Source organism: Cyanistes caeruleus, chromosome 3, assembly GCF_971803275.1.
Source record: "Cyanistes caeruleus chromosome 3, bCyaCae1.hap1.1, whole genome shotgun sequence".
Taxonomy (NCBI): Eukaryota; Metazoa; Chordata; class Aves; order Passeriformes; family Paridae; genus Cyanistes; species Cyanistes caeruleus.
The window spans coordinates 102829507-102846070 of NC_141703.1; the positions used below are offsets into that span (position 1 = coordinate 102829507).

The window sequence follows — 16564 nt, forward strand, 5'->3', positions numbered from 1 at the left end:
CCCCGCCGCGGGCTCCGCCCTGGGATGGAGCAGCCAGGGAGATGCCTCGGAGCAGCCGTGACCCCCTGCCAGCAGCAGGCTCGGGTGAGGCTGGGACCCCCCCGCACCACCCCGTCACCCCACAAGGGGTTCCCGAAGCAGGGGGTGGTGCCGGTGGGCACCTCGACCCAGCCACCCGCTACACCGGTGCTGCTGGGCTTCACGGCACGCCGAGGATGCTGGCAGCCCATTCACGCGTCCCTGTTCCCTCCTGTATCCCTCCCAGCCCCCCCGAGGTGGGTTCCCCACTTTTCTTTTGGTTTTTAACCATTCTGTAATTTATTACCCATGTTTGCAAATGCCACTAATCCAAATTAAACTTAATTTATTGACGCTGCTGCTGGCCTGCAGCCCTTGCTGCACCCCAACCCACCAAGGGCTTCAGGGGTGGAGGGCTGCATAGTCCCATCCCCAAAACCTCTGGAAGCCACCAGAACCCCCCAGGTGATGCCACAGACCTCCAGCACCTAAGGGATTGCTTTGGGTGCCCCCCACTCAGAGACCCCGAGCAGCTGCAGGAAGATGAGGGGGCATCCCATGGGAAGCCCCAGGTGGGGTGGGGTGAGGAGAGGGGTGCCCCACACAGCTCCCCTGGCCTCTAGGGGCCATCTGGGGGGTGATGATGAAGAAGGTCTTGGGGGCACTGGCATGGTGACAAGGTGCACGCCAGGCTATTGGGGGAGTGGTCTGAGGTACCCAATACGGTCAAGAAGAGGACAAGGGACCTGGTCTCCACCTTGCTGGGACCAGTACGGAGAGCTTGGAGGGGTCACAGATTATGCTGGGACCCAGTTCTTCCCCCTGGTTCCCTATCTTGTCCCCCTCCCCAGACCCTTCCCCACACTGAGAGCTCCACCATACCCATTGCATGAACATGACAAAAATCACTCCAGATTTACCAAACACCTCCAGACACAGGAGCTGAGGGTTTAGTGGGGGGAAGTTCACACCAAACACCCCCAGTAAGAGAGGGGGGGATGTTGGGGGATGCCAGGGGGGCCTGGCCCATCCTTCATCTCAGCCGGAGTGGGGGATTGGGGGGTCGGGGGTAGCATCGCCCCCATCCCCCTGGGGACAGGAAGAGCCTGGAGGGGGCATCCCAGTGGGGAAGGCACAGCGGGAGGACCCCTGTCCTGGGGACCCCCACCCTGGGAACCCTCCTGGAAGGACACTTGGCAAGGCTGGGGGCTGAGCACCCACAAGGAGACCTGGTTGCCAGCCCTGCTGCCCCCAAGGGCAACACAAAAGCCCCGGGGAGGGGTGGGCACACCCAGCAAGTACCTAATGGGCAAACTGGGTGGGAGTGGGGGTATGCCCCAGAGGCACTGGTGGTGTGGGGTGGGCTCTGGGGGAAGGCACTGATCTGGCTCTGCGGTGAAAGGATTGCCAGGCTGGGGATGGTACTTCCAGCATAGGGACATCTCCCCAGAGTGGGGATGGGGACCCTGCCATGTGAGAATGGGACTCCCATGGCTGGGTTAGGGATGCCAGGGGTGGGGACAACACCCATCCAGGTGGGGACAGAATCCCCAGTATGGGGAAGACAGGACCCCTGGGGATGGAACCTCTGGGTGGAATGGTGGGAAAACGATCTCCAGGGATAGGGGACAGGCAACCATAGGACAGGAACAGAGACCCCCAGGGAGGGGATGGAACCCCCAGAAATGGTAACAGGGATTCCTGTCATGGAGACCAACACCTGGGGTGGAGATGGAACCCCTGGACATGGGGACAGGGACCCATGGGGTGAGGACAGGAACCCCCAGGGGTGGGGACAGCACATCCAGGGCAGGGATGGGGATCATCAGGGTGGGGTAGAACCCCTGGTGTGCAGATATGATGTCCAGCATAGGGACAGGGATGTACAGCAAGGGGATAGTGATAGGCACCCCCTGGGTGGGGATGGGGATCTTCTAGGGTCGGAGTGGGACATCCATGTTGGGGACAGGGACCCTCAGGGGGACAGGGATGCCCAGGAGGAGACAGGAACTCTCACAGTGGGGATGGGACCTTCAGGGTGGGGACAGGATCCTTAAGAGTTGGGGATGGGGACTCTGAGCTGTGCCTAGTGCTGTCTATAGGGGCTGGCTGAGCCATCCCATCCTATACTATCCCATCCCATCCTATCCCAGCTCAGCCCAGGCATCGTGAAGGCACTTGGGTTGAGACATGACTTTGCTCAGAGCCTCCTCCCCCTAGCTGTGAGGGGTCATGGGGGGAGCCAGGATCCCAAGGGTTACCCCCGAACACCTCAACCACCATCCCTTCTCCCAATAAATAAAAAATAACTTAAATGTGAGGGCACCCCGTAGGGATCCTCATATGAAATTATCTGACCAGGACCCACCACCCCCCTTCCCACCCCATTACCCAGCATCCAGGGTGGGGGACGGGCTGTGGAGGTCGTGGGGCTCCCACTTGCTGCTGGTGATGGTGGGATGAATGGATGCAGGATGTGGGACTGTGGGATGAAGGATCCTCAGCTGCAGGATGCACAGCTGCAGGACCTGGGATGCACATCCATGGCACCCTGGGTATGTGGCCACAGGATGCTGGGCTGTGGACACACGGCTGTAGGATCTGGGATGCTCAGCTGCAGGAGGCAGAGCCACAGGGTCCGGGATACGTGGCAGCAGGATGTGAAATGCACAGCCATGGGATCCAGGACGTGCATCTGTGGGATGCAGGATGCTGGGCCGTAGGACACACAGCTGCAAGGTCTGAGATACAGGGCTGCAGGATTTGGGATGCTGGGCTGCAGGATGCAGAGTATGCAGCCACAGGGATGCTGGGCCATAGGATGCACGGGATGCTGGATGTGCGGCGGCAGCTACTTGCGAAGCTGGAGGCTCTCCAGAAGGATGCGCTTGTGGCCAGGCTCCAGCACTCCAGCCTCCTCCAGGTCCTCCTCTGTGATGTCACTGGGAATGAAGCACAAATATGGGGCTCTGCCCCCGAGGGGTACCCAAACCTCGGGTGGGGTCCCCACGTGGGAGTGCTAGAGCCCCCACTCGGGCTGCTGGGTGCCCACCCAGGCTCCATCCTGCTCCTGCTGCTGCAGGGTTTTGTGACCCTCGGGTGGCAGTGGGGATCCTGAGAGGCAAAGGGAATGTGGGAGCAGTGGGGACATCTTGGGCAGCTGGGACACCCAGACACCCATGGGACAGCAGGGACCCCTAAGAGCAATGATATCCTCCAGGGTAGCACAGAACCTTTGGGGGCAGTGGGGACCTGCAGGGGAAGCAGAGACCCTCAGTGGGCCGTGGGGAACCCCCAGGGACAGTGGTGACCATCAAGGGACGCACCCCCTCGGACCTCCCCAGAACCCAGGTATCACAATGACCCCCTGGGGAAGACATGGACCCACTGGGGTTGGCCAGGCTGCTGGTGGGATTGGGTGGGGGTCCCTCCCCACCGCTCTGGGGGGCTGCTCACCTGAGAAACTCCAGGTCATCCCAGCCATTGCGCACCAGCCCCTCTTCGTACCGCTCCAGCCCCAGCGCCCGCAGCCACTCGCCCACACCGGGCACGGTGCCCACACCACGGCCCAGCGCCTGCACCCCAACAGCCTCAGCACCATGGGGCACCCTAAAGGGAGCCCCAGCTGAGGTGCTGAGGACCCCCACCCACCCTGTATCACCCACCTCCTCAGCCAGGTCCTCCTGGATGCTCTCCTGGATGGAGTGGGGAGGGAAGGCAAGGGGGTGGCCATAGTCGGGGTGCAGGCAGCGGGGAGGCAACCCCCCCTTGGCCAGCAGCGGTGGTGGGGGGACCACCCTCCCCTTCCCACCCCCATAGTCCACCTCACTCAGCGTCTTGGCCATCTGCAACACTGAGCAGGACCGGTCATCCAGCAGCCCTCCCGGCAGGCCGCCAGGAGTGGGCAGCCCCCCCACTGCAGGCAGCCCCCCGCTAACAGGCGTCCCAGCAGCCCCCTCCATCCCAAAACCAGCCCTGGCGGCTGGGGCTGGCCGGGGGTGAGGCTTAGGCAGGGGAGCCTCTCCTAAGGCAGCAGGGTGGGTTTTTGGGTCCTCACAGCCGGTGGACACCAGCAGCTCCTTCGTGGTGCTGAAGAAGGTGTTTGGGGGGAGCTCCAGCTCCCGTGGCAGTGGCGGTGGGGGAAAATCCGGCGGTGGCAGGTTGAGGGTGCCGAGGTCCTCTTCCTCATCACTCTCGCCACCACAGCACGTTGAGGGGCACTGGCAGCACTCCTGTACTGCCAGCTGCACCTTGGCCTTGGGGGGCTTGCCGGGGTCCCCCCGCACCAGCAGCTGGTGGGGGACCCCCTCCAGCACGTAGTATGCTGGGTTGTTGAAGCTGTTCTTCAGGGGACCCCCTGACAGCTCTGGCATTGCCTCCGCCTTGGACCTACGGGCACAGGGGTGAGCGTGGCACCCACAGAGCACTCCCCCTCCCTAGCCCTGCCCATACTCCCTCACCGGCTCGGGGCGGCCTCGTCCCTGGGGGTGCTGCGGTGTGGGGCAGGGGGACGAGATGCTGCTGGGGTGCTGCTCTTCTCAGGCTCCTCCGGCAGCTTCGCCAGGATGGTGGTGAGGGGCTCAGCACCGGTGGGTTTTCGCCCTGCAGACCTGCCAACAGGAGGTATTGGGTGTCCCTCGAGGCTTGAACCTCCACAGTGCAGGTTCAGACTCCCAGGACAGGGCTCACATCACCCAGAACATGGTTCAGACCCCGTGGGATGGATCTCAATAACCCAGGTCAGGGCTCAGATCCCCAGGATGGGGGTCTGCCCTCCAGGATGGGGTTCAGCTACCAAAACACAGCCAGAAACATATTTAGAGGTTCAGAGCCCCATCCCCACCCTTTGTGGCACAGAACTGGCGTCAGGACTGTCCCCAGTCACATCCCACACACCAACCCAGAGGGATGCTCTGAGCAACACCTGTGCTCAGGTGAATCCCTGAGGCCTGCTGACCCCCAGCAACTGGTGCCCCCCACCCTGCCAAGCCCTGTCCCCCATACTTGGCATTGTCCTGGGCGGCCCTGGCAGTTAGCGGCACCTTCCCTTTGCTGGCTGTCGTCTCATCCTTATCGACGCTGATCCACTCTGCCAGAGAACAGGGGTTCAGTGGTGGAGTCCTGTCCCCACCGTCCCCCCTGGGGTGAGGGGACCTCACCATAGAGCCTCTCGCGGGTGCCCAGGCGCTCCGTGGGCACCCGGACCTTCATGGAGCCACGGATGTTGCCGGTCTCCTCACCACGGTGGGACAGGTAGGTGAGGAACTGCTGCGCTGTGCTGCCAATCATTGACTTCAGGGCAATGACACACTCCCCTGGGGGTGAGAGTGGGGGAGGTTGGGGGTCTGCACCCCATGCACCCCCGGTGTTGGCGTGGTGCTGGAGTGGACACTCACCGTAGGACTCATAACCGTCAAGGGATTTGACGGTGAGCAAGAGGTGCTGGTCCTGCAGGTACTCAATCTCGGAGAGGATGGGCTTCAGCTGTGGCCAAGGGAATGGGGTGCTGGCACTGAGTGGGTGTCTCCCTGCCTGCAGTTTCCCCCAGCACCCACGTGTCAGCCCCCAGCCCCTCCTCACCGTGGGCAGCTGCCGGGATGACCACTGCACCTTGAGGAAGTTGATGTTGTCACTGCTCTGGCTGTCATTCTCAAAGCTCTTCTTGAACTCTGTGGGGTAGCAGGACATGGCATCAATCCTTGAACCTCCCAGCATGCCATGAGCTTTCTGGGGCCCCTCTCAAGACCCTTGGGACCCCCCACTGCCCTCCCAGTACTCACCTTCCAGGCAGGTAGAATAGAACTCGATGAAAAACTTGGTGCGACTGGACGTCTTCACGATGGCCTCTATGCTCTCAAACTCGATGTATGCCTGCTCTGAGGACTTGGAGAGCCCTCCATGGAGAGGCGAGGGATTGGAATCCCCCTAGGACCTCTCTATTTAGAGGGAGAGGTGGGATCATGGAGGGGCAGGGGACAGTGAGGTATCCCCTTGGGCATAGGCACCTTTTTTGGAAACGAACTGGGATGTCACTCCCACTTCAAAGGAGCCGAAGACAGGCGAGTGGTCACTGGTGACAATGTCATCTGTGCACCCTGCAGTCAGTGGGGAGGGGGAAGAAGTCAGGATGGAGGGGGGGACCATCCCCAGAACAGGGACAAGGGTGCTGGGGAGTGGTCACACCGCTCACCGTAAGCGTTGCAGTTGACATGAGTCTCGGGGTAGGACTTCCAGAGGATGCGGTCACACCAGGATGGCACGTTAGTACGTACCTGGCAGGGGTGGGGAGAGGGTGGGGGTTCAGGTTGGGGTGTCCTTCACTCCTCTGACTCCCCCTGCCCCAGCACCTACCCCTGTGGGCTTCTGCTTGTGCCAGACATAGGTGTCCCGGGAGCCTCGCTCATAGCGGTAGGTTGGGGGGAAGGTGATCTCCTCCTCACCTGCAGGGACAGCAGTGGGTGAGGACAGTCCTGACAACAAGGGCTGCAGCCCTAGACCCTCCTGGACCCCCTCAGTCCTCACCAAAGCGCAGGAACACCTTGTGCTTCTCCTTCTCCAGATTGAGCTGATCCACCTTCAGCAGCGGCTCCAGCTCCTTGCGACTGATGTAGTTGAGGATCTCCTGCAGCAACAAAGAGGTTGGCACTGGGCTGGGAGGGGGACCCTGACAGCCTCACCCACCTTCCCAACCCCACCCATCCCTTCCCCTGACCTGGATGTCCATGTCTAGGCGGTAATTGAGGTCCCCGAACCAGAAGAGGTGAGTGAAGCGAAGGGAGATGTCAAAGGAGCTCAGCTGCTTATCCCCCAGTGAGAGCAGGCGCAGGATGTCCAGGTAGTTCTGGTTCCTCCTGCAGCAGGGGACACGGGGACAGGGTGTCACAGACACGAGGACAGGGACAACAGCTCTGTCCCAGCCCAGCCCAGGGTGGGGGTGCTCACCGTGCCGTCTTCTCATTGCCAGAGGTGAGGTGGCAGTTGACAAAGCCAAAGGAGGTGCCGTTGAACATGAAGGAGACACCCACAGCGCCTTTGTTCCCTGTGAGGAAATGGAGACATGGGATGGGATCAGGCAACCCCTGATTCTACCTCGGGGATGGACACCCAGCTGGCCCCAGGTCACAGTGATGGGGCACAGTCCTCACCTGGCCAGCTGGCACAGGCACATGCAGAAAACACTGAGAGCCCTCCTCATAAAACACACCCCCAAAGAATCCCCCTCATGCAAAGCACGCTTATCCAGGGCCTTCTCATGCAACACAAACATTCCCAGAACCTTCCCTGTGCACTGCACACAAAGCCCTCCTTGTGAAACTCCCGTGCTATGGGACCCCTCCTTGTGCAACACACACACACTGGGACCCCTCCCCATGCAATGCCCACATACCAGGAGTCCTCATCATGCAACACATGCAACAAAAGGATCTCCCCCATAATGAAGATATCCCAGGACTCCCCCCAGTGCAGTGCACACCTCTGTGTCCCTCTACGCCCTGCTGTGCCCCTACCTAGGGTGTTGGCGATCCCTGTCTTGACGCTGGAGGTGCTGACATGGCTGATGCGGTTCTCGTGCTCTGGCTTCACCAGCACCGCCACCTTGATGTTCCACAGGGACTGCATGGCCACCTGTGGGCACCAGCACCCTCAGCCCCCCGTCAGCACGCACTGGGGCCACCTGGGGCCTTGGGGTCCCCTCTGGTGTGTCCGCAGGGGATGCTCATTACTGCTTCATCCCAGCCTCTCCCAACAAGGCCTGCTGCCCAGGGAATCCCACCACCATCAGTCAGTATCCACAGCTACCCAGCACCAGGAGAACACACCAAAATACTTGCTGTCAGCAGACCTGGAGCACCCACAGCCACCCAGCACCATGAGAGCATCTCAGAACAGCCAGTGTCACAGAGCCAGAGCACAGCTACCCCCGGGACACTGAGAAACACACACCTCCACTACCCACCAGTGCCTGCACCCCACAGCCCTGGACCCCCTGGTTCTTACCGGGCGGTACTCAACTTCTGTGAAGTCCTTGAGGACAGTGCGCAGAAAGTCCACCCACTCCTTGTCTCCCAAAGAATTCTCCTGGGTGCCGAAGACATAGATGTCGTGTGGTATGGCCATCGTCACCTCATCCAGGGTCTTGCCCAACCCCTTGGAGGTGATCCACGAAGTGATGTTCTTGGGGGGAGGAACACTGCCTGCAGGGGGGACAGCACAGTTAGGGGGGACTCCAGGGCCTTGACACCCCACTGTGAGCTGTCCCCGGCCCCACTCACCCATGTTCCAGGTGCCAATGAAGACAGAAATCATGTCAGGCTCATCCTGGTGAGAATGCTTGTTCTTCATCAGCTGCAGGAGCTGGCAGAAAGCCTCACGCTTCTGCAGGAGGGGGCAGTGAGGGGGTGTAGAGGGGCTCCCCACAACCCTCTCCAGCCCCCCTGCTTTGGCTCAACCAAACCTGGCACCTTCTGGACATGGGGGACTGCCCCAGGGGCATCACCCAGCCATCAGGCACCGGTATCCAGTGCCTGTCCCTGAGCCCTATCAGGGCCCAGGGGCTAAATCCTGCCCCACCCCAGCCCTACAATGCACCCCTTGTCCCCCACCTGCTCCCAGCTGAGCATTACCCACCCGAGCACTGACAAAAACAAAGTCCTTCCGTTGCGTTTTATCCTTTTCCTTCTCAAAAACGATGCCGAGCTTGTTCTGCACCCGCTGTGACTTGATCAGCTGCCGGACTGCGGAGGAGTGGCAAGAGCTGGGAGGTTGCTGGGTGCCCAGCTGGGTGCTGGAACCCCCCCAGTCCATGCTTTGGGGGACCCCCAAGATGGGGACACCCCAAGCATGAGGAAATCCTCCAGCTTCCAGCCCAGCACTGAGCCTTACAGGGGTGCTCCCCAGCACAAAGGCAATCCCATGAGTGCTGGGGCCCCGAGACGCCTCCACACTCACTCTTGTCATGAGTGAAGGTGTTCCAGTCCTCCTGGGAGTCCTTCTGCTTCTTCAGCACCACTAGTTTACCCCCCTCCACGTCCACACTCAGAGTGTACTTCTGTGACTTCCCAATCTTGGTCAGGTCCCCCAGGGTGATATCCAGCTTCACCTGCCAGAGGACAGTGGGATAAGGGAGGACATAGGGGACACCCCAGCACCCAATTTGGCATCTGGCCTCCCCCAGAGACACCTGGGGGTCCTGTGCCCTCAGTGTCACACTGGAGGTACTCAGTTGATGCCGAAAACCCCTCAAACCTCCAAAACTGGGCAGGGCAGGGGGTAGGGTAGGGCTCACCTCGAAGGTCTGCACTGGGATGCTCTTGGCCTTGCGTGAGAGGGGTTGAGGGGGGGTGGCAGGAGCGGCTGAGCTCATCTCCTGCAGGGCCTTCAGTGCCTGCCAGAGTCCCAGCTGGGTCAGCTGAGAGCCCACCAGTCCCCTTAGATCCATCAACCCCTCCAGTCCCACCAATATTCCAAGCCCCACCAGCCCTCACAGTTCACAAGGCCCCACTGGCCCCCTCAGCCCTACCAGTGCTAGCTCCACTGGCCCCACCCAGTCCCACTTGTGCCTCAATCCCACAAGCCCATCCCCAGTCTCTCAGCTCCACCAATCCACCAATCCCTGCTAGTTGCCCCAGTCCCACCAGTGCCCTCAATCCCACAGTCCCTCCAGTCCATCCAGACCCCCTCAGAACACCCCATCAGGCCATCCACCCCAGCATCTCCAGCCTCACCTTCTTCTCGATGGAGGACAGGAAATCTTTCAGCACAGAGAGCTTCAACACCAGGTTCTCCAGCTCCTGCTCTCCACTCTGCCCTGCTGTCTGGAATCCCCAGCAGGATACCCCAGCACAGGGATGTGAACCCCAGACCCACCCCAAAGCTTCCCCTCACCCCAAGTGGCAGAGCCCACTGGCAATCTGGGATGGGGCAGGGTGATGGGTGTTTCTCCACAGGCTTTTTCACCACCCATGGATGGTAGGGGGTTGCCACTGCTGTGTCCCCGTATTCCCCTTACCTGCTGCAGGATCTTGGAGACCATGGGGGAGCTCTGCTGGTCAAACACCTTGGAGAGGATCTCCAGCCCTGCTAGCACCTTGTCCACTTCACTGGAGGGGCAAGAGGAGCCGGCTCACTGGGTGGCACAGACATTCTTCCATCTGTCCAACTGTTCCAGTGTCCAGCACTCACCTGTGCAGCCGTTTGCAGGACGTGACGAGCGTCTTGTTGAGGTGGGGGAGGCTGTTGGCCCCTCCCTTCACTGCCTCCAGGTCCAGAGCATAGCTGCCCTTCAGGTACTCATGGGAGATGCTGATGAGCCCATTGGTGCTGCAGAGAGCACCCAGGGGGTGAGGGCCAGCAGGGAGGAGCAGGGGACAGACAGGGGGACAAGCAGGAGACAGACAGACCCTCACCTCTCCACTGGTCCCTCTGGCACAGATGGTCCCAGGCCAGTGGGGCTGAGTCCCACCGAGGTGCCAGAGAAACTGGTGGAGCCGGAGCGTGGTGGCAACGGTGGCTTCTCATCCTCTCCGTCTGCAATGGAGCAATGACGGGGCCAGTCACCGCCACCCCAGGGGTCTCAGGACCCTATTCACCCACCCACGTCACCTGCCATACCCGAGTAGTCCCTGTCTTCCACGGTCTCCTTCTCTTTCTCCCTCTCAACAGGAAAAAGCAGGGTGCAGACCAGCCCCTGGTTGGGCTGCAGGTACAGGGCAATCAGCTCGTTGAGCGTCTTGAAGCGCCGCACCTGCACCCCCTGTGACGTCTGCGGGGACATGGGGACACCAGGACCATCAGCGCCTGCAGCCAGCATCACCGGACCCCCCCCCAGGTGGAGACACCATCAAGCAGGGAAACCCACCATCCAGGGATGCCACCATGCAGGACGTCCCCAAACAAGAATCTCCCCAGGCAGGGATACCACCATGCAGGGACCCCCAGGCAGGGATAACACCATGCAAGGATCCCCTCATGCAGAGTTGCCACCATGCAGAGATGTTCCCATGAAGGGACCCCCATGCAGGGACCTCCTCAGACAGAGACTGCCATGCAGGGATCCTCCCATGCAGAGATGCCACCGTGCAGGATGGGGGGCTGACCCCACAGCCCCATGGTGGGGACCAGTGCCCATTGCAACGGGGCCTGCAGGGCTGGTAGGCAGGCTGACAGGGTGCAGGCAGCAGCCGTCCCTCGGCTTCCTCCCTCCCAGGGGCAGCTTTTCCTGCCCGCCTGGCCAGCACAAAGAGGGCTCTGTTGCTCTAAAAATACCCAGTGCCACAGCCAGCCAAGATGGGCACAGCCAAGCCATCCGGCACAGCCGGGCACACACGTGGCACTGGGCCAGGGCTGAGCCCAGCACAGCCACCCAGCACAGCCAGAGAGACGGACAAACTCACAGCACAAGGTCAACACTGAGCGCTGCTGAGCTGGAGATCCCCCAGTGCCCATGAGCCAGAGGGTGTCCCATGCCCGCGCTGCCCACCTGCACGGCCAGGAAATCCTCCTCGTCTGGCAGGATGCGGTACGTGTGGACGTGTTTCTGGAACCTGCGGCAGCGGGGAGGGCATCAGGGTACTGGGGGTTGGGTGATGTCCCCCCACCTCCCTGCATGGCCCCTGCCAGCCCCAAAAGGATGCCCAGTACTCATCCAGTCATCCTACTTCACCCACAGTGAGAAGCTCCAATAGCACTGTTCCCCATGGAATGCAACAAGCTGACAAGGAAAGCCCATCGGAAAATGCTTGCAAAGGATGGGTGCTGGGAGTCCCAGAGTGACTCCCCTGCTTGCTCCATCCCCACAATTGACACTGCTATGTCCTTGGCAGTGCTGCTGCCCCTGCCACACTGCCTGTCTGTGCCAGAGGCACTGTCCCCAGCCCACAGCACAGGCAGGAGCTGGCAGGTGCAGGCAGGAGCTGGCAGGAGCTGGCAGGCAAGACACCAGGAAACAACTTATTTTCCAGTGGAAGCTGACAGAAACCAGGGACGTGATCCCATGGCAGGTGGAGACGGGCAATGCTAAGAGATGGGGTGACAACATCACTAGGGGCAAGGAGCAGGGTTGGGACACCTCCCGGTCTCAGGGACTCCAGGGGACAGGGTGTCTCAGCACTACCAGACCTCCCCACTCCACAGCTGTCAGCAGGAACAGTGACTCCTTGGCTGGGCTATGGCCACAGAGGTCACCATGAGCATTGAGGCTTCTGTCCCCACACCAGGGCCACTCAGTTGCTGTGTCCCCTGCCCTGGTGGCAGCTTGACACAGGGCTGGAGGACTGGAAAAAGGCAGCATCCATCCCTCCCTCTATGCTGTGCTGCGTCTCTGGACAGGGTGCCATGCCCTCACATCCTATGCCACGCTGTCACGTCTCCTGGTGTTATCCTATAGTTCAGTTCTGGTTACCCTGGTGCCACCATGCTCCCTGCAGTGGCAGGTACCCCATTTCTCCTGCCTCCCCTGCAGGTTATGACCTCCAACACCACTGGGATCTTCCCAGGTGCCCCAATGCCCAGCTGGGGGTCACTGGGAGGGTGGGGCCATGGAGAGCCCTCCAAGTGGTAGGGGGAGCTGAATGGGAATCCACTTTGGGGGGGGCTGTATGGAAAATGCTGCTGTGGGTGAGAGGATCAGGGGTTCCCAGCTCAAGTCTGTGGGAGAATCCCACCTGGTGGGATGGCAGGGGGGGCACAAAGAGACACCCCCAAACCAGTATGCTATGCAAGCAGCATAAAGGGTCTTGGTGGGAAGTCCCAATACACAATTGGGGTCTCCATAGCAGGAACACCAGTGGAGGTGTGAAGGGGATGCAAGAGGAACCCCAGCACAGCACCAGTAAGTGGAACTCAAGACTGGAGGGGCAAGGAGCAGGACCCTTAGGAGGAACCTCAGCTGTGGGGGATATCAAGGGGTTCTCTATGGATAACTGATGGGGGGCTAGAGGGACACACAGCACCGGGAGTGGTACTGTGGAGGGGGACTGCAGGGCCCCCTGGCTGCCCAGTCCTGCACCGCTGTCGGCTGCTATTTTGGTAAGCAATGACGGGAGGGGGGGGCCAGAGAGCACCGGGCTTGGGTACAAAGAGCCTTTATGCAGGAGCCACAGGACTCCCCTGCCGTCTCTGACGCACAGCCAGCACCCTGCCACAGCCCTGCCAGCAGCACAGTGGGCACCCCGTATCCCCACTGCTCTCTGGTACCCTACTCCACCAAGAACAGGATGTGGGCACGCTGGCAAGGGGGACACCGTGTGCCCACTGGCACCACCCTGGCACTGGTGTCCCCATGAACTGGCCGTGAGCTGGGATGGAAGCTCCAAGCCCCCGCGCTCCTGTGGGACACCAAGCCAGGACTGTCCCCACGGGCACTGCTCACCAAGCAGGGATGTCAGCACACCCTGGGATGCCACTGCCACATGCCAGCTGGAACTGTGAGTTCCGGTGATGCCCCAATATGCCACCCTGAGGCCGTTAAGTGTGACACCCCAGTGTGCCTTGGTGAGGGCACAGTGAGATGTCCTGGTGTGCCACATCCAGCCCAGTGAGTCCATGGCGCACTGGCGGGAGGGTTAAAGGAAGCCGACACTGCTGGGATCCCGCTGCAGTTCCCTTTCCTCCTTCTGACCCTGCAGCTATTTTTAGGGCCCCAGCAATAGCTGGGCCAATGGCCCCGCAGCCCTGTCCACCTATTCACTGACAACAGGGATGCCTGGTGAGATCACAGCACCAGGGACTCCCAACAGTACTTGTTGCAGTGCAGCCTCCCAGCTTGGCATCCCCACGACGGGCTTTGCCATGCTGCATGGTCCCAGTCCCACAGCCCAGCCATGTGGCACCCATGGCCTCCTCACCAGGCACTGAGAGACATCAGTGACAGACACACCTTACCCAGGCACCTGCACCATGATGCTGTCTGCAGCCCCCTGTTACCCACACTGGCACCACAATGCCCCCCAGCCATATGGCACCATTAGGTGCCAGAATAATGTGCTCTCCCAGGGCTGTGCCTAGTGCTGCTCGCCAGCCCAGCTTTGTGGTAGAGAGCTGGTGCCCAGAGCCATGCTATGCCCACATGGCTGGGAAACTGCATTTGCCACTGTCCACAGGGAAGGACAACCATCCCACCAAGAAGGCTGCATGCCTGGCACCTGCACGTGGCACCAGCACACAGCAACCCCAGGCCAGGGCAGGCCAGCTTCCAGTGTACTCACAGTTCTCCCACAGGCTCTCAGGGCACAGAAAAGCTTTGAGTTCAAGTGCTCTCACCACCACCCCACAACCACATCAAGGTCCAGATGCTGGTACAGGTAGTCAGCCTCAAGCAGAGGCAGTGGCAAGCCCTGGGAGCTCCCAGAAACATTGCAGCACATGGAATACCATCAGCACAAGGTGCCAGAGGCCCCAGGTATGTTGGGGTGCTAGGGTGCACCACTGGGCAAAGGCATTTCAGGACCCCAAGGGCTGTCAGCACTCACCTGTGACCTGGCACAAGCTGGGAGCCATGGAGTTCCATGGCACAACTCAAGGTCACAGAGCTGTTCCCCTTCCCCAGGTTGGGGAACCCCAGACACAACGGCAGGAGCTGGGGACCCCCAGTGCCATGGGTAGGCTCAGGGACCCCAAGAGTGTGGGGTAGGGCCCAGGCCGCCCATCTCATGGACCCCCATGGTAGCAAGGGTGGCTGTCACAGCCCCCCTGGAGCCAGCCCGGTACAACCCCCAGCACCCACAGATCCCCAGCCCCTCCAGAGTCTGTTGGTGTCTAGTGTTCTGGGACACCCAGGCCAGAGCAGGTGACATTCCTCTGGTGCCCTGTGTCCCAGAAGTGCCAGCATCCCTCTGAACCCCCAGGTCTCTTTGCGTCTGTGCCCTCTCAGCACCCACTGACCAGAGCTGTCCCAGTCTCCCTGGGCCCAAATTCCTAACAACCCACATGGTACTGGTGACGCCCATGTCGGCTGTATCCCCGCAGGAGGGTCCCTCCTCTGCCTGTTGCCCTCTTGGTGTTGGCATCCCCAGTGCTCTCTGCGTGCTCCCCTGGATCCTTTCCAGTGATCCCCAATGCTTCCCCTGCCAGTGCTTCCTTGGCGCCCCCCGCTCCCGCCCTCGGTGCCTCTCCCACCGTTCTTCCCGGTTCTCTGCCAGTGCTTCCCTGGACACTCGCCCTGTGTACCACAGTGTTCCCCCGAATCCCTGCAGTGACCCCCATGACGCCCCAGTGTTACCCCGGTACCTCGCTGGTGCTCTCCCAAATCCTCCCCGCTGCTCGCCCAGGACCCACCCCCGCCTCCCCTCCCTCCTCCCCGCTCTCCTCGGACCATCCCCGAGGCCCCTGTGGTGCGCCCCTGAACACTCCACTCCTACGCCGCCGAATCGCCCCGGTACCCCGTCCCGTTTCTCCCGGGATCCCCCCAAAGCTCCGGCGGTACTTCGCCGGTGCTCCCCCAAGCTCCCCGCTGCTGCTCCCCCAGGGTCGCCCCGGATCCTCCCCGCGACGCCCTGCCCGTGCCTCCGCAGCTCCCCCGGCCCTGCGCCGGTCCCCGGCCGGTGCCCCCGCTCCCGTCACCCCGATGGCCGCTCCCGGATCTCCCCCTGTGCCGCCCCGGTAGCTCGCGGGTGTGCCCCCGGCAGCCGCCCGCCCGAAGCCCACTCACAGCAGGCACAGTGCGTAGGCCCCCGCCACGCTCTCGCTGTCCCGCACCAGGAAGCTGCCGTCCCGCCCGGCCCGCGCCAGCTGCTCCTCGGCCGCCGCCCGGCTCAGGTCCCGGTGGTACCAGGGGGGCACCGGTACCGGGGCCGCTCCTCCCGCGCCCCCCGTGCCCGCCATGCTCCGCCACCGGGGCCGCGCCGCGGGGCCGCGCTCTGAGGGGGAGGGGGGAGCAGCGGGGCGGGCACCGGGGCGGGGAAAGGTGGGGGACGGGGGCATCCAGGGAACAGGCCTGGGCTTCGAGGGTTGGGGGCACCGTGGGCAAGAGGGGGGCACCCCCGGGGGTACCCAGGGGCCCACGGGGGGAGATCCGGGGGCGGCCACCGAGAGGGGAGATCGCGGGAGGGGACCCGCGGGGGTCGAGGGGGACACCGGAGGGGATCCTGGGGCAGAAGCAGGGGGAAGCTTGGGGGAGCACCAGTGAGCTAACGGGGGAGCACTGGTGGGGTCGTGGGGACCGCTCCGCGAGAGGCACCGGGGCAAATCCGGGGCCAATGGGTAGGAGGTTCAGGGGGGTAGCAGGGGGGTCTGATCGAGAGGCGGACACCAGGGGAGCAGCAGGAGACTGGGGGTACCCAGGGGCGTGCCCGAAGGGAAGGGCGCGGGCACGGTGGTGTGAAGGCACCGGCAGTGTGAAGATAGCGGGGAGCCGGGCACTGGGGGAACGGGTGCCGCGGTGGGGCAGGGCTGGGGCCACGGGCTGAAGTTGGGAGCACGACCCGGTTTTGCCACCAAAACCGGGGACTTCTCCATGGCCCAGAGGTCGGGGCAATGCCAACCCACAGCTGGGAACTCGGAACATATGGGGAAAGGGACCTCTAGAATGGGCTCTGGGCCGGCTGAACTC

The 16564-nt window shown here is 62.1% G+C and overlaps 1 protein-coding gene across 4 annotated transcripts; it reads right to left on the minus strand.

Annotated features, from left to right (window-relative positions):
- Nucleotides 1-347: 347 nt before the first annotated feature.
- On the minus strand, nt 348-15864 carry INPPL1 (inositol polyphosphate phosphatase like 1). 4 transcript variants are annotated; one of them, XM_086883461.1, is made up of 28 exons: nt 15665-15864; nt 11498-11561; nt 10630-10780; nt 10425-10545; nt 10201-10338; nt 10028-10118; nt 9744-9833; nt 9305-9403; nt 8968-9118; nt 8647-8753; nt 8292-8394; nt 8017-8213; nt 7527-7644; nt 6961-7057; nt 6731-6869; nt 6541-6640; nt 6370-6458; nt 6209-6290; nt 6024-6113; nt 5799-5912; nt 5599-5687; nt 5415-5502; nt 5178-5333; nt 5023-5107; nt 4479-4628; nt 3684-4407; nt 3475-3593; nt 348-2960 (listed from the first exon to the last, which is right to left on the minus strand). In XM_086883461.1, the coding sequence occupies exons 1-28, from the start codon at nt 15835-15837 to the stop codon at nt 2870-2872; spliced, it is 3816 nt and encodes a 1271-aa protein (XP_086739587.1). In that variant the 5' UTR covers nt 15838-15864; the 3' UTR covers nt 348-2869. The 4 variants fall into 4 exon arrangements, with proteins under 4 accessions (XP_086739587.1, XP_086739586.1, XP_086739585.1 ...); XM_086883460.1 differs by having other exon boundaries at nt 3475-3608; XM_086883459.1 differs by having other exon boundaries at nt 3475-4407.
- Nucleotides 15865-16564: the final 700 nt, after the last annotated feature.